Source organism: Atractosteus spatula, chromosome 14 (genome assembly GCF_055471065.1).
Source record: "Atractosteus spatula isolate fAtrSpa1 chromosome 14, fAtrSpa1.hap1, whole genome shotgun sequence".
NCBI lineage: Eukaryota > Metazoa > Chordata > Actinopteri > Semionotiformes > Lepisosteidae > Atractosteus > Atractosteus spatula.
In genome coordinates this window covers 27,782,491-27,809,801 of record NC_142719.1, presented here as the reverse complement: position 1 = coordinate 27,809,801, position 27,311 = coordinate 27,782,491, and the positions used below count along the sequence as shown (strand labels likewise).

Below are 27,311 nucleotides of genomic sequence, written 5' to 3'. Positions count from 1 at the left end.
AGATATAGACTGGTCTATGGTCCCATCTATGGTGCAGTCTCACCTTGCACCCTGCAGTTTCAGGATGGGTTATTAACAGGAATTAGCAGCTTAAGGACAAAAGATTGGTAGAATTGAATTATTATTATGGAAAAGTTTCCTTTAATTTAAAGTTTTCTTTAGTTTAATAATTTCTGAAATGCAAAGGTGTAACTGTACTGAATTTACAAATAGCATTGTGGTGTTTTGGTGTGGTATTTTGTAATCATATTATGCAACAAAGGATAAAAATGCAAATATGGGCATGGGTAAGCATAAAAATCATCAAATCCTGAGGTGTAGAAATTAGTTAATAAACTGTAGAAGAATGCCATCAGAGTAAATCAGCTTTAAAATAGTTTTTTTATTATTATATTGCAGAGGTTGGGCATATTTCAGAATGGGCTGAAGGCCATAGCTTCATGTGAAAGACTATAGGAGGCATTAGTTCCCAGAGAAAACATATGCTTTCTAATTTTGGAATTGCATTTTCAATGATATGATATCCAAGTGACTTGCCAGCAGGACCGAGGTTCATCATGAGAATCTAAATGCTGTCTGGGGTCTTACCTGTGGGTGTTATGTCTGAGGGACAATATAATGAGAATGGCACAGATCCCTTAGCAAGGACAATTAATACATCAAAACAAGTTTTTATGCACATGAACTAAAGTACTCCAAGCTTTTCTCTTCTCAGTCGAATATCAGTATTACTTGAGCCACAGGACTTGAAAGGTGATTTCAGAACTTTTTTTTACCCTTTTATATGCATGTGTACTCACATCTCCTACCCATTAATTGGAAAATCATAGTAAAGCCTTGATTTCGAGGACTTGTGCAGGCCCTGGCTGATTCTGACGTAGAGTATTAGCAATTTGTGACAGATACACCCATCTGTGACAGTCTAGAGTGATGTGGTTGGGAGTGTCTAGCTCCTTCCCTAATGGAAATCCTTCTCGGGGAAGGACAGTTTAAAGCTATAAATAAAATATTGTGAAGGTCTGAATAAATTGAAGTACAAGGAGAAAATTCATTCAAACACAGGGAGAACACACTAGTTGTAGACAGACAGGTGACTAAGGCCAGACTTAAACCCAGCACCCTGCAGCTCTAAGGCAGTAGTAGTAACCACAACACCAAACTTACTCACTGAATTACAGTTTAGGAGACAAATACCAAATGTTCCAAAAACATTCTGGTCAACTATAATTGAGTCAACTGCATAACGAACTCCTTTACTATGAAGTTGACTCAATTATCCACTGATAACACCAGTAAATCTCATAATGGAATGGATTAGAAAGTCCAAGTAAAAACCCTAGAGTTGGATCCTCAGGGCATTGTGATTCAAAAGTATAAAGGCTTTTACACTTTCATATGAAAACGTTTAATTTAACTTTTTTTTTAATTCCTCTCTTATGGCCCCCGTAAAATCAGTCTGGATTGTTCCTTTTCATATGAATTTAATGTCCTTCTACTTTCATTTTGATATGTGGGGCATGCATAGTAATTGCTCCAATTGTTAATTCATTTATAAAATTCATACATTATTATATTTGCTTTTCTTCTTTTAAAAAAAATAATCCTTTGTTTTAGCCTCTGTGGCCTGGTTTCTTCTTTATTTATTATTCTGAAATTTCATGTTTGGCTCTGCAAATACATGAGAAAGCCTTAAGGAAATATTGCAGGAAAGATTAATCCTTGCATAATATTTACACATATTTAAGTTAAAGCAGTCTGCTTAAGTCTGTTTTCTATCATGATCAGTGGTCATGAGGTTGATAAGCCCATTTATTGCTGAGAAACATAGCCACCTCTTCAATGAAACATTAACCTGTGTCAGATGATGTTTTCATCCACATCTACCAACTAATTAGTCAAGCAACAGATTTAATTTAATTTCCGAGTGAACGTTTTTCTTAACATTTTTCTTTCAGTCATACTCCCACCTTAACAGAGCTACTTGATCTATTGTGTTTTTTACAATATTTGTTTTTCAATTGAGGATGTCCTGCTTCGTATTGCTTAAATTTTGTAATATCTGGCTAGAATGAAATTATCAATACTAAAAGAATGGATTTAGATCCATGAATAACATGCAGAATACAGAAAAATACAAAGTCATTAAGGTCTTATTGATCATAAATACCAACATCAAAGAAAAAGAAAAATGTGGCTTTGGTCTAAAATGTCATCATCACGAAACATATTGATTACATCACAGTCTATTTAAATCTCAAATGATTAAAGCAGTTTTAATTTCAGGTGCTGGAAAACATAGAGCAACTATGTACCTATTAAGACACATGTGAAGCTCAGAGCCAGTGTGTAAGTCGGTTTTCAAATCTTGCTGTAACTCAAAAGATTTAGTTTCGCAAAATTAACCCTGAAAATAACAACAGTTTAACTGGTGTTGAAGAATAATTCTGACCAAGTAACCACTGAAGTTTTTGTTTTTGTAACATACTTAACAAATGAAGTGTGATGTGGTATGAAGTTACCGCATTTGTCCTCCAATCAAATAATATAAAAAAATTGTAATTTATGACCTACAGTATCTATACTATATCTCTAACACAACGGACAAATCATACTCCATTTATAATGTTTTAAATATCCATGAGGAAGGTAAATAAGGAATAATTAAAGAGTTGCATGAAGTGTATCGATTTTATTATGTACTGTATACTAAACAAAAGAGTCTCTTATTTATTGTTCCATTGCTGTTTTTTACTTTTGTTATGTGCCGTTCCTGCTTGAATTCATGACTGTGACCTATGGACAATTGACAGTCTACAAAAAAAGGATTCTAAGATAAGATATTAGAACATTTCTTGGTGCTTCACATTTTTGTAGTAACTAAAATGAAGCATTACAGTGGCACTTAATTAATAAAGTGTGCAGCCTCTTTCTGTTAAATTCTGCTTGACTTCAGTTATTTCCCCCTAGTTCTGTGTCCTAAAATGACCTCCAGATACCTGTTTTAGTTTACTTTGATCTTGTCTATTTTTAAATACTTAATTACTGTAGGTCTTCCCTGACCTTTGCTTTCTTATAGAGTTAATTAAATTAGTTCCTTTTACCTGTCCTTACAGGTCTTGCAGCTCATCCTGGGAATTAGTCTAGATCTTATTTGTCTGAGCCCTTTTGGGTTTTCTTATGGAATCCAAACTTAGCAACTAAGTGAATTGCTGGTTGGGTGGATTTATTAAGTAAACTAGTGCATACAGCACATGCATGTCTTCACTTTATAATTAAAAAAAATATTCAATGGAACATGCATACTTTACCATGTCCTCAACTGGTAGGAACTGACTAAAGTACTGAAGACAACACACTGGATCTTAACATACTATAATGATCCAAGAGAGCAGTTCTCACAAGGGTGACTCATCTCTGGCTTATGGTCATACTCCTCAAACATTCCTTCTCAAAGGCTAATTGTAAATGGCTTTAAAAAATATTTCTATATATTTTATTCTTGCGCTGTGCTTTTTACACATTGGTGTGCAGGTTGGAGAAAGACATTTGCTTGCATTTGAAAATCAAGGCTACAATGGAGAAAAGAAAATTGGAAAAAAAATATCCAGTATCTGTCTATCAACCTGAAGCACAAAAGAAAGGAAAGAATCTTGCTAATTGCAATGGAAAAATAGTTTTGTCATATTCATAGAATTGCCTCCGTTTAAAACAACCTCTTCTGCAGTGCAGATTGAATCCCAAGCACTAAGAATTGATTCTGAAGCAGAAGGCTTAAATATTGATACAATGGAGTTTTAAAAATACAGACATTTAGGGAAGGTGTTTTAATATTTATACATAGATCAATATGTCCCCTTTGTTTATCTTTGAATTTCAAAATAGTTTTAAATAAGTGCATTTTATGTGGTTAGGATTACATTCTATCCATGCAATGATTTGTATTACTAAACAGTCTTTATGTGGGAGGATATTCTGGTATGCACATTTGCAGTACATTATATTAGCAATTATGTCAGAGCAGGTGAAGATGGTTCATTGTTCTTGACATGTGATATTTCAGATAGTGTTGCTTCATTTTCAACACCACTGATTTACCTAAACAACTTTCTCAGTATTTACATGACATTGATGTGATGCATATTTCCTTATGACAACAAATATAAGGATTTGAAGGAAAACTTTCATATGAAATACTTCATAAGAAAGTATATTTGCATATGCTGTCATTACTTCCTATAGTTAGCTATATATGCATAATATGATATCGTAAAGAGAATGATTACCTTCTGCAACTATCATTGGGAAATATTTGTGACTTTTTATTTGATGATACATAATCTATGTGCTCTAATCTGTATTCGTTTCATACTGTAAGAATGAATATTCCAACAGAAAAGTCTCAAATCACAAGGTAAGGACTAGAAATGTCTCTGGTTCTACTATTAGTGCTTTATTTTAGGCACACTAAAGGCTCAGTTGATTATGGCAACATGAAAGCTGTGCAGGTTGTGTGAACAGACTAGAATTTATGAGCACACAATAAAATAGTTACAGATTATCTTCATTAAAAATTATGCTGTGATCAGGATTCAATTTATTTGAAAATCATTTTTGTCTGTTGACTGGCTGTTGACCTGTTACAACAGGTAATACCTATAGCTAAATGAAAAAAGTGATTTTCAAACTATATAAGAGAAATAAACTACCAATGAGAATGTACTGTTCCTTGACCTAAGAGCACTACTTATGTTCTCTCCAGAATGTACTGTAGGTGAATAAGTATTCTATTAGGTTGCTTGAACCTGACATGTCAAAACAACATCAGCAACCACATAATATTGTTGACTGGCTGTCTTATGCAGAGCTAAATTTGAAAACTTGGTGTGTTATGTACAGTACACAGCTTCTTTCTGTACCCTCCAGAATTTGGAAGTGTTTTTATTAATTAATAATCATATCATACACCATTAACATTATCTTTGTGTTAGAATATGCTCAGATCATATGCTTTTTGTATTTGTCAGTAACAGTCCTCCATTTTGTTGCTGTTTAGTAGGAACTATCTTTTTGAAACTGCAGTTTAAAGGGCAGTTATTAAAAAAATACAGCCCCCTTGGTAATTTACCAGGAAAATTGTACATTAGCTGAATTGATCCAACCCATATTTGCCACTTATTGATGCAATAAAATATATTATTACATCAGTAAAAAATCAGTATTCTCTGATACTGCAGTATTCTCCCTTTATGTTCACAAAGCTGGTATAATTATGCTACCTCTAAGCACTCACAAACCATTTTCATGTCTAGTTTGCCTTAGCTTTCCATATTAAAAAACCTTCAACTTATATTTTCACCTGTTATACAACTGGGGATTTTTCTGGAGATATCTGGGTGAAATACCTTGCTTAAGGGTATAACAGCAGTGTTGCAACAGGGATTCAAACCCACATACTGTATGTACCTACAGTACAGTCGAAAACCCGACTGTTGCTTTTCATTGCAGACTCAAATTGACTAATTATATGCTGTATTTGTTTTACTTTATGCTATTTCTTTTCATATGCATTGCATTTCTGAAGACAATAAATACGATTTGGTGATTGTATTCTTTGAATTAATAATACTAATATGACTAGGCTCTGCATTTCATTATATTATGCAATGAACGCATTTCTAGTGAATGTAGTACAATTATATATTGCAATGTATTCACTGATTAGTCTGTTCTGTTTAACTTTCATGCTTGCTCAAGATGGCCACCATCCTTTACAACGTAAAGAGGCAATTGTTTTGGGAGGTGTGTCATTTCTAGTGCCAAGGAGTTATAGATTTTGTTATGTCTTGAAAACAGTAGGCTCCCCAAAATTATCAAAGTTTAACAGAAAACATATTGCCCAAAACTGTACTTAAATGTGAATTTATGCTACAACTGGACTGTGCTGCATTTTGAGTTGGGATTCTCTACCTCTTTGACAAAGATCCCATTAGGCCCATTGAGATACAAATTCATGATTAGCATCTAATCTGAAAAAGTCAGATACAGTATATTCTTGTATTAATAGAGTGATGAACTTATGATTAAAAGTATAGTTTTGATTTATTAAATTGGGGTTGCTCAAATAAATACTGAATGACTTGTCTATGTTTTGTACTGTAAAATAAGAAAATGCAAAAAAAATTGTAAATGTCATATTTATGGATTATGCATTGAATTGCTACTTTATGTTGATTATAAAGACAGTACACAACATAGAGTTAATATATTTTTTACTTACTACTCTGATTGTTTGAGATCCATTATGCAGCACATGCTACAATGTTGTTCATGATTGTATTAAGAAAAATGGAGTCTGTTTTAATTTACTTTAATTGAAAAATAATGCAGTGTGGTTATATTTTGGAACAGTTTACTCAGTTATACAGGTGCTGCTATATATACTTTACAAGTGCTTAAATATCACACAAAGTTGAAAACTGTTCATTAAAAATCTTGTAAACACACTTTTTAATGAACATTTCCTTTAATTAACCTTTCTAGATTATTTTGCTGAACACACCTTTCACATAAACAGAAAGATACTGTACACCATCGAAAAGAGCCAAAAACAGCACAGAACAAGCCTTTAGCTACCAACTACAGTATGATCCTAACGAGCCACGATCCCTTAATCCCACAATAATTTTAAACTAGTAATTGGTTCAATTAAGTAGCTGTGAGTATGGGTGGAATGTGTACTGTAAGTGTCTCTAGTTACTGTACTTACAGTATGTGTAACCTTTCAGGTTACAGAATACATACTAACCATACATCGTTAGAGATGTTCAAGTAGGTAACTGTGTCAGTATGTGTAGGCTCCAAAAGAACAGATAAAGATTTATTCCATGCTGAAAGGAAAAGAAAAGAGACAATGTTGTTTCTCTTTTCTTTTCAGAATGGAATAAATCTCTACCTGTTCCTTTGCATGGTTAGAGATGTTTTATATGTGTGCTTGCCTGTAGATGTATTTGAAAGTTTGGTTAGGCCAAGACATAATTCCAGTTAGTTTAACTTGGTTCCACAGACTGTATATTTGTCACTTTTTGAAAAATTAAGTTTATTTGTACAGTATGTGTTGCTGTAGTACTAGCAATATGAAGGCAGATTTGCAGTTTTTTACCTGGGGCTAAATGTACTGTGGTTTATCAAATGTTCTGTAGGTAATGGAGTCATTTTGAAATTGATTCCTGAAAAACTCAGGTGTCTTTTTTTCTCATTAGGTCTTCTTTATTTTATTAAAACATCTCTTTTTTAGATCTCTCCAAAAAGAAGATGAGGAAGATGAAGATTTAGTGTCCAACAAAACCTGGGTGCTGACTCCAAAAGTATATGAAAGTGATGTCACACACATTTTAAACAGCTTGCTAGATGGATACGACAACAAGCTGAGGCCAGATATAGGAGGTGTGTTTCCATCTTTGCTTACATTATTATTGGAATTTACTTGTTGCTGTTAACACCATCACCACCTTCATCATCGTCATTTGTTATATCTTAAATAAATTGAAGCTTAATGCATTCTATTTGTAGCATTTTCAAACAATACCACACATTGGTTAACTAGAAAGCTCAGTTAAATGTTAAGTCTGTTTTTATTCTCATATGTACAGTATGTGTGCAGGGTTATACTGTACACAGTATATATAGATGTTATGTCAGGTCTATCTTGGTTGTTATTTACACCACTTGATTGATTAAAAAATATTATTTTGCAGTAAATGTTCTGCTGTACATTGTGGTACAGCATTTTCTCCAGCAGTTTACAAATAAAGATCAAGGCTGTCCCATGTACTTATTTATTCATAGTCTGGAAACACAGTGATGTCTGCGGTAAATCTGGATGTAGGTACCAAGGCTGCTATATAGAAAATACAAATTAAGTGCAGCCTTATTGACTAGTGTGGAGCCTTATTGCGGGGGCATCTAATTCTAGGCATCCAGTGTATTTTTTTTCCATTTAATAAATAATATTGCAAGATCATTTAGTGGTGTGTAGTCTTTACTATGAAATGAAGTAAAATATTTCTGAGGTGCAGCCTTTTCAATAACATTAAGCTTGCAAACACTGACCCAGAAAAAAAATGATTTAATGGCCTTAACCCTGCTATTAAATTGTTTCTTCTTTGTTTTAATTCAGTTTTATGGCTCTCCTGTCAAACTCTGTTCAATTGCACTGTGTATTGCTGCCTCCCTTATTGCATCATCTATCTCATTTTCCAGTAATGTGCATCACTGGAGCTGAATGAAATGGAAAAAAAAGAAAAACAAATGCATACCACTACATACCGCTGTGAAATGTTATTATTAGAAAACAAAATACAGACATTCTTAAATTTCTGAATAGGTTTGGGCAGAAGAAATAGGCCTTACTTCCTGTTCTTCATCTAGATTTAAATGCACCACTGAAACGGCTGAAACCACCCTGCGGTCAGAGATTATTGACAGGTGGCGGTGAAATGTAAAGCTCTGGAAGCTTCAGTCATTCCCTACTTCACTTTCTGTTGCTGTAAGATGCAGGCAGATGAGGTTATGAGAAAAAATGCAAACTAAAAGGAAAAGCTTTAATATACACGACATCGAAGGTTGAGCCACATATGCTGTGACTTCTCCAGCTGATGCTAGAGAGTGGCAGTTTGAAAATGTCATAGAAAGTACATTTGATGACTTCTCCAATCACTGCTTTTCTCCGTCCTATGATTTATACACATTTCTTAATACTGGTGAATACTTAACTGCACTTACTGAATTTTAAAGTGTCCATCAGGGCATCTTTTCTGATTCAGTTAATCTAATCCCTTAGGCTTGTTCCATGACAATAAAAAAAAACAACATCTTTTTTCCTTAACCACATTCCTCCTCAGAATCGTGATGCTAATTCATAGTGGCATGGCTGACATGACACAGCTCACAGTCTGTCTGACAGAGAATTTTCATCATTTCAATGACATTCCTTATACCAGTCAGACTTAAACAAGCAGGAACAAAACCCCTGAGTGTAGTGGTCACTCTGTTCTATGTCATTGTAAAACTGATCAGTTCTTATAGTCATGCTTTGCTTGAATTTAAAACAGATGAACTAATTAGACTCAAGCTAAGATACTGTATCTTTTCCAGCTGAGCTCTAAATTAATTCTGTTTTCTCATTTCCCTGTATTTTTGCTTATAAAACAAACCATAATTTTATATAGCCACAGCATTCAGTTTACAGAGCATTGTAAACAAGGAGAAAAAGTGCCAAACCATGACAAATGTGGAAGATGCGTTGATTAAATAATACATACTGTGCAGTTGTGTGAAAAAGAAAGTATTGTACATCCTCTTTTGATTCTATGGTTTTAATATATCAGGACATAACAAAAAATCATCTGGTCCTAACCATGTCCTAGAATTAGGTAAATCTAACCTCAAGTGACAAACAACACATAACAGATTCCACTATGTCATTATTTATTTAACAAAAAATAAGCCAACATACAGAAGTCTTGTGAAAAGCTATGGCACCCCATGATTCAGTAGCTTGTAGAACCACCTTTAGCAGCAATAACTTGAAGTAAAGTTTTCTGTATGAGTTTGTCAGTCTCTCACATCATTTTGGAGGAATTTTGGCCCACTCTTCTTTACAACATTGTTTCAGTTCATTAATGTTTGAGGGCATTCGTTTATGCACAGCTCTTATATGGTCCCGCCACAGCATCTCAATGGGGTTGAGTTCTGGACTTTGACTTGGCCACTCCAACACCTTGATTCTTTTCTTTTTCAGCCATTCAGTTGTAGATTTGCCAGTGTGCTTTGGATCATTGTCCTGTTATGTGACCCAATTTCGGCCAAGCTGTAGCTGTCGGACAGATGGCCTCACGTTTGTCTCTAGAATACTTTGGTATAAAGAGGAGTTCATGGTCGACTCGATGACTGCAAGGTGCCCAGGTCCTGTGCCTGCAAAACAAGCCCAAATCATCACCCCTCCACCACCGTGCTTGACAGTTAGTATGAGGTGTTTGTGGTGATACGCTGTGTTTGGTTTGGCCAAACATGGTGTTGTGCATAATGACCAAACATCTCCACTTTGGTCTTGTCTATCTAAAGGACATTGTTCCAAAAATCTTGTGGTTTTTTCAGATGCAACTTTGCAAACCTAAGTCGTGCTGCCATGTTCTTTTTGGAGAGAAGGGGCTTTCTCCTGGCTACCCTTCCATGAAAGCCATACTTGTTCAGTCTTTTTCTGATCGTACTGTCATGAATTTTAACATTTAACGTGTTAACCGAGGCCTGTAGATCCCTAGATGTAGCTCTTGGGTTCTTTGCGATTTCTCTGAGTATTATATAGTCTGACCTTGGGTGAATTTGCTGGGATGCCCACTCCTGGGAAGATTGGCAATTGTCTTGAATGTTCTCCATTTGTAAATAATTCTTCTCACTCTAGAATGATGGATTTCAAATTGTTTGGAAATGGCCTTATAACCCTTCCCAGATTGATGAGCAACAACAATTGTTTCTCTGAGTTCATTGCTGATGTCTTTTCTCCTTGGCATGGTGTTAACACACACCTGAATTCTCCAGACCACCAAACTGCTAAAAGTTCTGCTTTTATAGAGGTGGTCACACTTCCTGATGATCAACTAATCAAGTGCATTTGATTAGCAGCATCTGGAATGCTGAGAATTACCTTCTTAATTCTTATGGAAGCAGTAAATAATTTTACCTACATGGTTTCTGCATTTTGGCTTACTTTTTGTTGAATAAATAATGACATAGTGAAATCTGTTAAGTGTTGTCTATTATCTGAGGCTAGATTTGTCTAATTATAGAAGTTGGTGAGGACCAGATGATTGATATTAATGCCCTGATATGTAAAACCATTGAATTGAAAGAGGGTTTGCTTTCTTTGTCACATGACTGTATGTAGTTATAATTTCAGTCAGTCTTATATTTTGCCTATATATGTCCAGGTGAATGCCTATAATGTCCAGGTGACTGTACTATAGCCTTTAGATTGCTTAACTAACTGGTCTCCTTCTCATTTGTAACCTTTCTTGAGTTCTTATGTTTATATGAAAGTTTGTCATACAATATACTGTAACATAACATTGTGCTACTCTTTTTACAGTTAAGCCAACTGTAATCCATACTGACATGTTTGTAAACAGCATTGGTCCCGTAAATGCTATTAATATGGTAAGTAAAGCCTTTCAAATATTACCATTAATAATATATGAACACATTTTGTTTGCTTTATCTAAAGTTAGAATATTTTTGCTTGATATTAATTGTATTGTAATTGTTTTAACGGAATATCACACAAGAATATACAGTAGTATTTCAAACCATACTGTATGCGCCCATTTCCTGGACAAAATACTATAGCTGTGGTCTGGATTGCGATTAACACAACTAGAAAATGAATATATTATTCTATATATTATTATATTATTACTAATAAATAGATATGTTATACAAATAATAAACAGATAATAATAAAAGATATATGCTATTATTTATATTTAGAAAATAAAAAATAAAAAATGTACCTGAAATTCTAAAGGTAGGTTAAGTTACCAGTATGTTTTACTGGATCCATATTATTATTGGAAGATACTGTACTCAATATTTAAAGTTAAAAATTACTTAGAACAGTAAAATGAATACAAACATTTAATATTGATGTTTAACATTCTATGCCTTGTTAAAGAGGTTTATTCTTTATGAAGAATGTTTGTGCGTTGTCTTTAATAAAATATCTATAGTTTATCCACATTGCACACAGTCATTTCGGGATAGGCTTTGGGTTGCCGTGACTCTTACTGATATAATTGGCTTTTGGTAATGGTTGAATGGATAGGTGGATCTTCAGTATATGTTGGACTCTATGAAATGATCTTCGTGAGAATTCTATTTACAGTCTGGACACACTTGATTTAACCCATGTTAAAAAAAAAACAGAGCAGAGCTGAAAAGATTAGTAGTGTAGTGTCAGGTGACCAGTTCATTGCTTTGTTCGTATGACTATGGGGTTACAAAACCTATTCCAGTGTTTCAGTGTATTCATTTCATTCCCCTTCAGATACTGTAAATGTTAATCTTAAGTTAAGTCCAAGTATACTATTATCATTACAAAGTTAGAGACCCATGACATTAATCCTGTTGCTGTTAATTACCTTGATCTAAGTTTTGCCTTTTAAGCTGTTTGGCCTTTGAAATAATTATAGTAACAAGCATTGCAAACATATGCAAGTACAAAAATACAAAGAAGTACAATAAAGAAACACAGTTATACTGTAGATCCTGTCAGTCAATGCTGTCTTTTGAATGCTCTCTTTTATTGTAAAATTGAGTTTTTGGAACATAGAATGTGGTATGGTTTTCCTTTTTTGTCTTTGTGTTTATTCTTATGCTAATACTTATGTTCTTGCTCTTCCTGAACAGAAAAATAACAGTTTATTTTTGGGTGATCTTACCAGGAATTTTTCAGCAATTGTTAAGGATTCTACATTAATGTACTAGAGTAAAACCACTGTAGATGAATGTGTAGATGAATAAGCACCTATTGAACTTTGATTAATCAATTCCCTATCATCTAATGTACTGTATCTACAGTACCCTATGAAAAACCTTTTGTTTCTAATACTGTTATTTTTACGGACAATTCAGACTGGGAAATACCAGCAAGGCTCATACAGTATGCTCTTTGCTTTAACAATGCTTATTTGCAGGTTTGAGGAAGCAAAATAAATGTAGTCTAGTCTGTTGTGAAGCTTTTGTGTTTATTTATACTAGCCTTTAAGCAAGTTTTGGTAAAGAATGCAATGCAGCTGTGACATTTGAAATTTAAATATGTTTAATCTAGATAAATGAATCACAGTTTCCTGGAGCGTTGATTGTCTCTCATTTGATTTCATTTGTTCTTCCCTGCTGTCAGACTGGAGAAAATTAAAACAGTAAAGTTAATAAAGAAAAAATGTTTTTACAATGCTTCTCTGTAGTTAGCAAAGCAGTGTCTGTTTTTGTCCTGTGCATGTATTAAATTTACTGTAATGCATTTATATAGTCTCTCCAATGCAAGTAAAATATTTAAAATACAGTATTTAACATTGAAGGCACACAGCAGAAAGATGCTCTATTGATAGAAAAGTGGGCTTTTGTTCCTTCATTTTAGATGGATTTTAGGTTTCAAATGAGGCTCCACAGGGTGCAGATGAAATCATGAATGTACTGCACCAAGTTCTAAAAATGGAATAAACTTGAATCTATTTTTACTGAATCTGTTTGACTGATAAATCTTACATTTGAGACCCTCTGCTTTATTTCCATTTTTTGTTTAAAAAAACAGTTTTGGTTAAGCTCTTGAAAAATTTAATTTGTTACGTGCATACAAATTAATTGCATTTTTTCTGCACGGAGACTCAAAGAGTATATATACAATATGTTCAAACTTCTTTCTTATTGCTAATGTGCAAATATTGAATGATAGTAATGCTTTTTGATTAGTTTTATCATAGTAAATATTAGAGATTATTTTGATGTGTTTTCACTGATTGTCACTGGTTTCAAGGCAATTGTAAGGTTAAGACAGTGCTTAGGGTCAATGAAGAGGCCTGTTCATTTAAATTATTTTTTTATTTTAATGTTTTAAATTAATTAATTTTAAACCTTTTAACTGCTGTGGTTTAAAAGCTCAGAATGGGTTCACTCCACCAGGTCTGTTTGACAAGGACAAAAGGTTCATGGCCCTCAAAGCTATGCTTTTTAGAAAATGCCGAGTGTGTGTGTTAGTATTCAAACTCTTCTAGTTTCTCGACAATCCTTGTTTCTATATAAAAAAGGCCATTTTAAATTCAAGTTAAAATAAAAAAACAAAGATTGGCCCTTGATATATTTGGTGTATTTATCAAATTTATGTACGAGTTGGGCATATAGGCTCCCTTTACCTTTTTTGGGTATATTTTGGTTGCATGATTTGGTTTAGATTTCTTCTTTTTCTTTTTAACAGGAGTATACAATTGATATATTTTTTGCTCAAACCTGGTATGACAGACGGCTGAAATTCAATAGCACAATGAAAGTCCTTCGACTCAACAGTAACATGGTTGGCAAGATTTGGATACCTGACACTTTCTTTCGTAACTCAAAGAAGGCCGATGCTCACTGGATAACAACACCAAACCGCATGCTTAGGATTTGGAATGATGGGAGAATACTGTACACCCTAAGGCAAGCCATCGTTTTTTACTTACTGAAAGGATTATGTATGATCACTTATGGGGCATTTCATGGAATGTACAATTGGCGAAATGAAGCACATATGAGTCTATCAAAAGGTTGCATTTTGCATTTTTAAGAGACATCGTCATGTTTTGTTTTTTTAATGTTTTGGATCCCCATGCTACTTTTTCATAGTGGACTTCCCAGCATCTAAGACAGATATTTTTACTACATCCACCTTTAGTTAATCTTCCTTTTTGGCAATTGAAATTCAAATCTCAGGAGTTTTACCGAGAGAAGACGATAAGATTGTATTGAAATATTGATTGGCTTTTAAAATGTACCTCATTACAGTAGTGCATAGACAAGACAAAGGATTAAAATGTAATTTAAAGTCATTGAAATGGGTTATGGTTTAACTGCCCCCTGCTTATAAATTTCCTAACTGTAGGTTGACTATTGATGCTGAGTGCCAGCTAAAACTGAACAACTTCCCCATGGATGAACATTCCTGCCCCCTGGAGTTTTCAAGCTGTAAGTTCTGCCATATTCATTACATATTCAAATCCAGCTCTGATACACTGTAAATAGAGGAGGTTCTCCATTGTAACACAAATGGTATTCAGATGGATTAAATACTTTGAAATAATGTATCCCCTGTCCATGGGAGTTGAATGAAAAACTGAAACAGGCTTTTCCTTGGCCCTATAATTAACAGAATGAGATAGGAAAGACTCACTGGAAGGTAGTGGAGGTGGTGGCGGAATGCTAATGTATGGATTTCTGTGTCAGTGTCCAAAGCTTTCTGCTCCAGAGAAAACAAAATGCACACTCCTTCCTGAAAGGAAAGTCTGAAAGTTTAAAGTAAGTGTAAATACCAAATAAATTAGAGGGTGTATTGTTTTGATGATAGATATGTTTTGGAGAACTAACTGCAGTGTACTTTAAGGTTGCCATTTAAGTGAGAGTATGTAGAGAATGCTGTTGTGTCATTTGGAAAATTGTTCCTCCAAATGTTGTCACAAGAAAACAGTGACATATTTTTAAATTAAATGTATGTACCTGTATGTAATATATGTATATGTATTCCGAAAGCATGAAGTTGCAGCAGACTAAAGAGCCCAGGGAAAGGTAAAGCTGTCACAAAATTGGCATCTTGAAAAATAATCCAACTTGTATTACGACATGTCTACAGGCTCTACAGGGAAAGAATCAATTAGACTTGCGTAAGAAAAGAGTTGAGTTAAGAGTGAGGGATTCACATTATTAGTAATATTTTGCTTTGTGCTTATCTTTAGATAATTTTTCTTTCATTAAAAAGCACCTTTTAGAAGCAAAGGACTTTAAAACCCTTTTTGAGTGGCAAAAATTCAACAACCTTTCCTAATCCATAAAATGTGCTGAAATATTGTTCATATCACAAGTACGTTTTATCTTTCTTTGCACTCTCCGAATGGACTCCTCGCCTTTGCAGACCTTTCTAATGTTCTTTCAGTCACACTGGTTCTCTTTGCTTGACTGATATTCTCCAACTCTCCTGCTTTTTTAATTGGAGGCAAGGAAACCATATGCTTGTGTATTATATTTGAAGCTGAAACCTTGACTGGAACTGATCATTCAGTGAGAGTATTCAGACATATTGAAGGACTGTGTAGGGATGGTACAGTAGGTTCTAGCACTGGCAATTGTACGAGAAGCTCAAATATATCAGTAAAACAAAAAGTGTTTCAATTACGTTTCAAGCAAAGTACAGCCAACCTGGCTTGTAGGTTTTACAGTTTGCGCTACTTGGAGGTCTTTGATCTGTCTAGGGTGACTGACATTCACTTTGAGCCGATGTAAATTAAACTTTGCAGAGCAATTCTATTGTGTATGTTCATGTACTATTTAAATGTCAATCTTTTGTCTTTACATGCTTTTCCTTTTTTGCATTGTGTGCTGCATGTACAGTACCATGCTTAGTAAGTGATGGTGACAGGTAAAATATTTAACTAAAAAAGGGTTAAAGACTAAAAAAGCATGTTTGTAGGTTGCTCTGTGGCAACTACAATCTGGAAACGCAGAACATTCGAGTTATTGTAGCATTTGCTACTGTATATATGCATGTGCATCATTAATAGTGTTTCGGAGTTGTGTCTGAATGTACCTGTTGTCATCTAGATGGCTACCCCAGAGAAGAAATTGTCTACAAGTGGAAAAGGAGCTCGGTTGAGGTTGGAGACACCCGGTCATGGAGGCTTTACCAGTTTTCTTTTGTTGGGCTGAGAAACACCACAGAAATTGTGAAGACAGTTTCAGGTAAAGTCAACCCCAGCTTGTGAGAACGTGCCTTTAGTCCCTAATGTTCCAACATTTTAAAAATCTCAGAGAGCTACAGTGGTGCACTGCGGTAGAGCAGAAGTTGTATTTTGCATGCAAGTGTGTGAATCTTGAGTCTGCTGACATCTTGGCTACCATCTATGCATTGTAATCATGTTTACCAACATTTGTGGGCATTCTAGTATACTAATGAACTGTTTTTTTGGGGGAAAAAAATTTCCATGATTCTGAGATCATCCAGTATTGCATGACTTTTTTATTTTTTTTATTTACTCCCTCATTGCAAGATCGAGTTCTTTATGGAACTTTTAAAACATTTTTTTCTTAATATCTTGAAGTATTTTTTAGATGTAATACTATAAGGTTGCCATTATCATACACATGGCAGCTATCCTCTCAGGGTCTCAGAGAAAGCACTATCTTCAAAAGATGTGTATTTAGCCTGTTCGCCTTAAATTATTATTGATTGAAGTAAAGGATCTTTCTTGGCTATGATCCAAGACCTCTTGGGATTTTTTCAGGCTTTTAGTGAAATCTCAGTACTGTGGCTTTTAAAAGCAGAAAACAGTTGCTTAATCACACATCACACAATAAACACAGTTTCTCCAATCCAATGGTTTCTTACTTTCAATTGAGTGTTTACCGAATAGACATTAAGGAACCCTGATGCCGTCGTTGAGTTTCATACTGTATTAAATTAAAACATCATTCTACTGTCCAGCCACAAATTAAAAGTCCCAAACTTGATGGTAGACTAGCTTTTTATATTTCAGATGCTTCTTCTTATTTTAAGATGAAACCTAAAATAAGGTATTGAGCTCATAAACCCACCGCATTCATAAGTGTTCTGCTCGTGCTGGTTCGTGCAGTAGAAAGTGTTTGTTTTCCTTTCTTTCATGAGATGTAGCTCCTTATTTTTTCGGGGATGTGCCATCAGTCAACATCCCTCTGGAATGGCACAGGAAAACCGGTCTCATCCATTTGTGCTCCGTCTGTGCCGGTTTGTGCCATTGAACGTAGTGTCTGAGGTGCTTTCATTTCCGAGATATAGTGCCTTTTTTTTCAGGGTGTATCTTCACTCAGCCCTCCTACAACAGCAGCAACACTCACATGACTCCACCCAAAAAAGAAGACACTATTTCTCGGGAACGAAAGCATCTCAGATGCTGTTTTCAATTGCACAAATCGACACAAACACAGCACTAATGGATGTGGTGGATTTCATTGTTCGTGCTTTTTGTTGGGGCGGGGGCAAAATCACAGAGCTCTTAGACTGGTAACATTTTCAACAATGGCTTGAGTTTACAGAACATGTATTGACATTGCTGTTTGATGTGCCATGAAATAAAAAGAGAAATAACAGCCTCGGCCTTCAGCAAGTATGTTGTAAAGGTTATTGATAGAACTGCGAGTTAGTATAGAAACTTTGCTCTCTGATATCAGCAGGGTTCATATTTCATTGTGCTGGATTGTGGTGAGATCACACTGATAGCTCAGTAGCTCATGCACTACTTTATGTATTTTTAAGAAGGTAGCTGTAAAGCCCATTGAAACATAAGAGGAATATAAAGAATAAATACCCTTCACCAGTGCGATGTAAACGTTGGATTGTTTTCTTAAACATGAGTTGAATATATTACAATCAAGAAGGCTATTCTGCATAATCTTAAATTGTTGCTAGTGATCCTAGAAATGCTTAAAACTTTTAAAAGAAATAATCATACTATGTGTGCAGTATTCTTCATATATTGTCTGTACAGTAGCAATATGCTCTAACGGTAAGGGGTGCTAATGTTAAGAATAGAGCTTTTAGGTATATGTCATATTTTTAAATACAATCACAAAAGTAATACTGGAGCTTGGTTTATGAACAACCAGTGTTAGTCTGCTCATTCAAAAAAAAATCTCCTTTTCTAAGAAATAATAGATGATCCGGTCATTTAACAGATTATATTTCTTTGACAAACAGCACTCAACCCATGGTTTTAAAGTACAGTATATATAAATTATAAACTATATTTGTCATTACTTTTTTGTTTTAAGGGAAAATGTGATCTACAGCTTACCATCTGTTCTCTCTAGAGATTAGTTAAAGGACACAGATTGTGACTTCTTTGAGTCTACTTGACATTTTAAGAATTGTATTCATTATATTTTTTAAATAATATATTTGATATAATGATATTGTATTTAAACCAAGGTTTCATAAGGTCAACTAGTTTTTAGAGAAAAAAGAGAGAGAACTAGTCATATGAAATTACAACTGAGTCTCCGGAATGTTAATTACCTTCTAAACTTTATGGTCAAGAAGGCCTCTTTTAACCACAGAGTTCATGGCATAATCCCTCTGGCAAACTGCAAATCAAGGAGGATGATTTGAGAGGGTGCTTGATTTTCCTTTAAGTTTATTTTAAATACCATGCAGACTGCTTACCATTGTTATGACTTACTCAAAGTAAATTAACAAGGTAAAGGGCTGGTTAATTTTTCCCTCTGTGTCATTATCGTGTCAGTTATCTGGTAGAATCTAATGTTAATCTGGTATCTGGTATCTTAAAGATGGAATGCTATACATCTTTGTTCTTAATTGTTTGCAAAATTCTGTGATGTTCTGATAGATGTTTGGATGGCAAAACACATTATGTCAAACAGGGTTTTTTTTTTGCTTTGACTGAAGTTGTCCATATGTTTTTGTTTTTTAGCCTTCATCTTTACGGGTAGCAGTCTAGTTCACAGTGCTTAAATACATTCTCAAGATCGTCTCTATTAAAAAAAGATTGATGGCAGTAGACTTTAGGCTCCTGCAAAACATATGACTCAATTTGTTCCAAAGCAGTCCACTTACTGTAAGTGACAAAAAGCTCATGAGCAGTATCATGCCTGCCACTGGGTAGTTCTAACAACTCTCCCAGATGAGCATCAATACTATATAAAGAGAAGAATATTAGTCATAAGACAGATATTTGGTACAGCCATATGAAGTTGCTACATGGTTAGTTTCACAGCTACAGCATGGGTGGATAGAATCTCTTGAGGATATCAAATGGTTAAAAAGAAAACAGTTCAATCTTTAATTTCTATATAATTTTCTGTTTTTTTTACATTTGTAACATAACATAACATCCCTTTATTGGCCATATACAATTTCTTGCATTAAGAATTTGGCTTTTTGCATACCCTAGCTTGCTCTCCATGAGACATAGACATGGAGAGAAGCTTGGGGTCAGAGTGTAGGGTCAGCCATTGTACAGCACCCCTGGAGCAGTTAGGGTTAAGGGCCTTGCTCAGGGGCCCAACAGAGTAGGATTCCTCTGCCAGCCATGGGATTTGAACCGGCAACCTTCCAGTCACAGACACAGATCCTTACCCACAGTTTTCTACTTGTCACTGCAAAAATGATACATAAGATGAGGATGTTCAGCCCATGTAGTCTGTTGGTGGGTTAGAAGCTACTGTAATTGATTGGAGGATCTCATCCAGCTGTTTCTTAAAAGAATCCTGGGTATCTGTATCAACAGCATGACTAGGTAGCTTGGTCCATACTACTGTATCTCAACTCCTCATGTAAAGCACTGCCTCCTGTCTTTGGGTTTAAATGCTCCTCCAGTTTCTACTTATACCATAGTACTTGTCCAGATTTGAATCCTATCTAAATATTTTAATTTTATTTTCCACTTATGCTGTGTTTGCTGTGCCTCAGATTTTGGTATTGTCAAAGATCCACATCATGGATAATGTGTGGCTTTATTGTAAGCTTTTATTGCACACTTTGCTGAATAGCCAAAACAAATATTCCTCAAAACAAACATCTAACCAGAAGCTTTCACTGCACCAACACACATCCTACTCCTGAAAATAGTCTCCCTATATTCCAGTGACACACCCTTATATACACATCCAAAACCACCTAATAATAGAATGTGCACACCCAATCATACTCGGTTATATAATGTGTGAACCCATTACACCGTTTTGTAATGGTACTGTATCTAATGTACATCTTTACAGGTCTCCAAGATTCATAGAAATGTAAGTTCTTCCATGGTAGACTAAAAGAACCCATTCTGCAAACATGACTGGTTACAGGAACTACTGTAGCATCTGTATCAGGGCTCTCCATCTCAATTGTTACAATTCCTAGTGTCTTCTGTTTTTTTTGTTCCATCCACATTTTCAGTTACATTGTTTGTTTAATTATTTAATTAAATCCATAACTGTAATGCTTGTAATCAAGCTCTGAGTTGATTTTTAGGGAACTGGGCACACGGTGGCATAGTGGTTAGTATTGCTGCCTCACATAAGTGGGACCCTGGGTTCAGTTCCTGGGGTGTACTCTGCAAGAATTTTGTGTGTTTGCTCCGTGTTCATGTGGGTTTCCTCCTGCTCTCCTCCCATAGGCCCACAGTACTGCTTCTATAAAACTTGCCCTGCTATAAGTATATCTGTGTTTGTCTTTGTGTGCCCTGCAATGGACTGATATCCCATCCAGGATGTATCCATCCTTGTCCCTGTTGCTTGCCAGGATAGGCTCTGCCCCCCCCCCTCCCCCTTTACAGGATAAAGCAGTTTAGAAAAGAATGGATGTTCCTTTAATGAAATGAATGTCATGTAATCAACTGTAAAAGAAGAAAAAAACTATGTCTAATTTAAAAGATTACTAGGTTAATTGTTTAATTGACTGCTCAGGTTGGAAAACCAGAAGCCATCTGGCATTCCAGGAATTGGGCTGGATTTTATGAAATCATCAGTTCTTTTTTGGTTTTGCTATAGATGACCTAGATATAGATCTAGATATAGATGACCATATCATTAGTCATTAATACATTCATTAAGCACAAATGGAAAGAAAAAATCCTTAATCCTGTGGGCTATACATTCCTTTTTAGACCTAAACATGGCACACCTGTGGTGCAAGCAGATCTGTCAAACAACGAATCTGTCGTAATATCTGCTGCTTTTATAATGCATATAGTAACTCACTTGCTGTCTTGTTTAGACCTTATCAAGGAGCTTGGAGACCTGTCACTTGTTCTAACTGACAAGTACCATTCGACAAGTTCTGCGTTATTAATCATGGAACTGCACACTGTGTGTGGATCTATTTCTTACTTCAAAAGCTCATTGACTGACAATTAAAACTGTTCCCCAAACCACATGCGCATACTGCACATACACACTATCATTCACAATAAATATACAAACCATCCTCTAAATGCAGAATAAAAGGTTACTCTTGAGCTTTAAGAGTCTGTACCTTCCAAAAGCTTCTAAAGTGATTAAATAAAACATCAAATACACTGTTATATATTACTTCTGTTTTACTATTATAAAATATAATAGCAACACAAATGAAATAAACATTTAACATTCAAGGTCTTTTCCTAGTACAATCAAAGACTAGTCCTTCTTGAAAATCTAGCTTTGTAAAGTTAGACAAGATTCTCTCTTGGGGAACTTTAGCTACAGTATATCAGTTTTGTACTAATACTTCCTTTATAAAGTATTTTGAGCATTATTTTCCAACAATTATATTAGTTCATGTAGAATTAGAACAAAACATATCAGAACATTTACAGAGGGATCAGTTCAGCCCACAGCTTTTTTTGTTTGCTATTTGGAAGAAAGTCGCTTCCAGGGTATGAGTTTCAACAGCATGGCTGGGTAACTTGTTGCAGACTCCCCAAACCTTTTGTATAGAGAGCTGCTTTCTCTTCTTAGATTTAATTCTCCTTCCTCTTTGTTCCAATTTGTGTCCTCTGGTTTCTGTTTCACTGTTGATGTTGAAGTACTGTTTGTCCCTGTTTTTAAGTATTTTGAATACTTAGCATTCACAGCTCATTGGACCATTTCTCTGGGTCTTGATCCCTTTCAAATTCTTTTAAAAGTGCTCAATTCTTTAAATAACCTATTAAACCCTTTGCACTGCTTCTCTTCTGCTATTCTAATCTATAAATATTGTGATAATTTGTATTCCAGTAGCATTGGAAGAACTATGAGGAAAGTAATAAAAGACGGACATTGTCTTTTTGAATCAGGAATTTTAGATTTATTTTCTACTTGTTACTGTTTTTTAAAGTACCTACCTCATTCATATTACTTCAGTGAATTTTCTCAGAATGAAATTGCTTTGATAGTGATCATTACTTGGGCTGAAAGCCAGAAGAATACACACACAGTATATTCTTAATACTGTACTCTATTGTTCAATGCATTTGCCATCCTAAATTACCAGTGATGATGTTAATCGGTTTGCCATCTCACTTAACAGATTGACAATAAATGTTATTTATACTCCAAGGGAACTGGAAAATGTTTCTCAACTTTATTTATAGAGACATTAGAGTAATGCAGAAATATAGCCCTAAATAAAATAGTGGTCAAAAAAGCATTTGTTTTAGGTATAAAGAATAGGATACTCTTTTCATGACTAAGAATTGGGAAGTCCCTAAAAAACAGGCATAAAAAATGAAGAGGTTTTTTTTTTGTTAGTTAGTGTATGATTACTGAGCTCTCTCTGCCTTTCAGATGTCTTCTGTAATCAGAGATTGTCTTTTGAAATGCAGATTATCTTATTTTCTCGATACATCCGGGATTAAGAAGCATTCATCGGCATTCAGATTATTCCCGGAAGATAAGCTTCTCATAAACCAGTTAAAACTGTCTTGCAGTTTCTCAAATTGGAAAAAATATATATATATACACTGTAGTCACATTTTGTCACATACTTTATAGTTACATTTGTGGACCAATGGGTAAATTCTGTTTTACTTGTGAACCTTTCCTCAACTATAATGGTCAGTTTGTTCAGAATGTACCTCAGATGGCCTTATTTATTGTCTGAATGACCAAGCCTTTAGATTGCCCATTCACTGTGATCAATGTGACTACGTATATCTGTACTATTCCTTCTTTCTTTTATATTCTTTCTACTTCCTTTTTTTCCTCTTTTCCCCCCTTCACATTCCCTAATTACTGCCCAGTACAGAATCTCTTTAGTTACCTTTTATTCTAAAAATAACACATTATTTTCTTCTCTATTTTAAGGTATTTTTCTGCCTTAAATAATAAATATAAAGAGCGTATAAAGAGCTTCACAGGCGTAGCTGGTGTAGCAGCCTTATGTAGGTTTGGATCTGTCACAGCCATGTAATATTTTAACTGTAAATGAGAAATGGATGATTCTACTCATTTTAAGAATATATAAATAAGAATATATTTTAAGAATATATATATATCTCAAATATAAAGAAAAATAAAGGTCTCAAATATAGAGACCTTCCAGCCTAATTTACAGTACCATATAACATAAATTTCTTTTTCTTTAAGAAAGCATTTGACATGACTATTTCAGTGATGGTATTATTTTATGCAATGCATCCTGTCAACTACCGCTGTATTCAATCCAAAAGTGAATTTCTTTGTATCGTACAGCATTTAGACTGCCACTATTAAACACATACAGTATACACGTAAGGGATAAATATTTATACTGTACATTTCATTGGCATTATCCCACTGTCGAGTATCAGTTTCGGGCTAGAGCTAAAAAGTAGCAATGACTATTATGTTGGTTTACTGTACAGTACTGTATATACAGTATTACATTATTATTATTGCTTTTCAGGCTTTGAAGTGAAAGCTCCAAGGCTTGTGGAATAACCATGCTTGTTACTTTATTACTTTACTGGGAGAAAGGCAACTTTGGTGACAAGTCCAAACTTTGATTCTTTTGCACCACAGATGCCCCATATTTGAATGAAGATCTGAAACAAACAACCAGGCAAGAGATGTTTAATGAGATCTCTCTTAAGACCTCATAAATTTTATGGACTGTTGTGGTACACCAGTGGACACTTATCACTAAGGGTAGCTTTGCTAGGTTTCTGATGCTATGAAAAAGCATGTTTCTTCAAGATCTACGAAGGTGGTGTTACTATTAAACTTGCTTGTAAATTAATATTCTAAACTCAATTTTTAATATCAATATTCCTCATTCAGGATTACAGTCTTCTGGGAGAGATACAGCTTGTGATGAAGGTTAAATTCACAGTAATGGAACTATTAAGATATAAACTATCAATTCCTAGTCTGTCACAGGTACAATTATGGTATATAAAAACTTGTTTATTGTATTCCATATATTTCTGAAAGAAAACACGTCCACTCATTTATGGACTATAGCTCGGTCACGCATGATGGAGTCCTGATCTAAAATATAATAACTAGATAAAACTAAATGGTCCAAGATGAAAAAACATATTTGTCTTCGTTAATAATCTTCTGAAAATACTCTAAATAAGGTTTGGGCTTGTAGTTTTTAGTGATTGTTTAGAGAATAATTTGATTTATTCAGCATAAAATATTAGGTTGCTTTATTTATAAAAAATCTTCCCTTTACATTTTAATTTTTTGAAGGAAGAAAAAATACTTGTTTTGAAGCACTTATTTTACACCTATGCCATTTTTTCATAGAAACATATTGCTTACAATTTAGCTACCGATAGAAGAGATCTTCCAAATGATGCAGTCACTGAGCTTTAATGAGAGACAGAGCTATACATTCCACTTTCAAGACCAGACAAGGTACTGGATAATTAGGCTTGTCCACTCACACTTCTCTCTCGTCTTAAAAACTGACACATACTGATAATCTGTTTAACCACAGATAAAGTGAAATGTGGGAAGCAGTCTTGGGAATACTTACTCAAAGAAAGTGAGCAAGAGTTTCTGTGACAGCTGCTTGAAACTGCATTTATTTCCAGCAGTGATCTATAAATACTGCTAATAACATTTGAGTGATTAATGATGTGTCTGTTTTTTTTTGTTGGTGTCATTCTACTATGATATAGTTATGGTTCTCATACAGAGGTTATCATTATTGACTGTAGTAAAAGTAAAATGTCTTTCCCGTAATGCATTTTTGTGAAAAGGATTAAATGTCATCCACTTTGAAACAGTGTTCTACTACAATCACAAAGGCTACTTTTTAGAGTAAATAATGTTACTGAACATGAAATTTAAGAATAAAAATAATTTCCCTTAAGGATCAATAAAGTCTTATCTAAGACTGCCATGTTTGCCATGTAATGCCATGTTTGGTTAGGGCCAATGGGAAATTTGGCCAGGACGCCGGGGTTACACCCCTACTCTTTTCGAGAAACGCCCTGGGATTTTTAATGACCACAGAGAGTCAGGACCTCGATTTTATGTCTCATCCGAATGACGGCGCCTTTTTACGGTATAGTATCCCCATCACTATACTGGGGCATTAGGACCCCTGCTGGCCCCACTAACACCTCTTCCAAATTAGTGTTTCCCAGGAGGTCTCTTCAATCTTCAATCCAGGTACTGACAAGGCTCACACCTGCTTATCTTCAGTGGGTTGCCAGTTGTGAGTTGCAGGGTGATATGACTGCTGGAGTATATGTATGGGCATATACTGTATCTGCTGAAACGTAAATGAGTTGTAAGCTGTAATGCTTTTTTCTTTTGATTCATAATGAGTATGTGAATAAATAGTCTTACTTCAGCTTAGTGTTATTATTATTATTTGAACATAAACGTACTGTATTAGGCTTTGCATTGTCAAAAGATATAAATGACTTAGAATGGGCGTAGATTAAAAGTCACACTTAGTAAGAAAAAAAATCATTTTGAGAACTTCATGATAGAGTATTTTACTACCTTATAACAAAAGAAGTACTTACAAATGTTTTGCCCTGCCAACCTTTTCATAGTCCCGTCTTGCCAAAAAATAAATAATTGTGTTACAGTAAAAAGCATGTGACAGTGCTTAGAAAAAAATTCCCTTTTTATTAATAAGCATCTGCCCTCACAGACTTGTTCCTCTCTCAAACGCTATTTCATCCATTGCTATATCAGGAAGAGATGTCATGTTCATTTATCACCTGTGTTTTGCCATTTATATATAGATATATAGAGACATACACACACAAATACATGTTTGCCTCCACAATTTATGTCCCCTACTGGATAAAAGCTTAAGTCATTATGTGGAGTGGGAGCTATTACTCTTTTTAGATACAGTACATCCACTGGCTTCTGGCAAACTGCTGGAGTGCTATAGGAGTGATGTCTACAGCACGGCAATAGGCCCTGTAGGAAATACTCAATATTATTAATTGCAACGAACAATACAGCATGTCTGCAGTCTTGCTGACGAGGCTGAATAAGTGCATTAACCTGCCATTTCAGTTGGCAAGGGCTCTTTGTGCATTTATACAGGCTCCAGTAATTTAGCGTTGATGAAAACAGATGTTTTGCTATAGCTCTGCATGAAAATTACACTAGTTTCTCTGGCATCAATATAGCAAGGAAGAGGATATGAAATGTAGTTTTTATTTATTTAGTATTGAATTCTATAAGTCATATTAAAATTGTTAGGGCTTTTAAGGAAATCCAGGGAAGCAACCTACACGCCGTGCTCTTGTGATGGCATCCAAATGTTTTTAATTCTCCTTTTAGGTTCTAAAAAAGGTATTTAATTTAATCCCTTTTTCATTACTTACATTTGTCTTATTTAACACCATTCTCTCTCTTAAACTGGGATCTCATTGTGTTTCCAGGCTCACTCTACAGCTGCATGACAGTAGCAACACAGCTGTAGCCAATGTCATTTTATGTCACTCACACCATTATCATTAAAGAACACACATTGCTCATCAATGTGATCAAAGTCATCAGATGTGTGAACTGAGGTATACCCCTAACCAACTGAACAACTTTGCTGCTGAGAT

The 27,311-nt window shown here is 34.8% G+C and overlaps 1 protein-coding gene across 1 annotated transcript in view; it reads left to right on the top strand.

Annotated features, from left to right (window-relative positions):
* gabrg2 (gamma-aminobutyric acid type A receptor subunit gamma2) overlaps positions 1-27,311 on the top strand; it is a 39,874-nt gene that overhangs the window by 3,384 nt on the left and 9,179 nt on the right. The window contains exons 2-6 of the mRNA XM_088932578.1: positions 7,295-7,443; positions 11,144-11,211; positions 14,024-14,244; positions 14,687-14,769; positions 16,396-16,533. Coding sequence (XP_088788704.1) covers positions 7,295-7,443; positions 11,144-11,211; positions 14,024-14,244; positions 14,687-14,769; positions 16,396-16,533 — 659 coding nt within the window. The remainder of the gene's footprint in view (positions 1-7,294; positions 7,444-11,143; positions 11,212-14,023; positions 14,245-14,686; positions 14,770-16,395; positions 16,534-27,311) is intronic.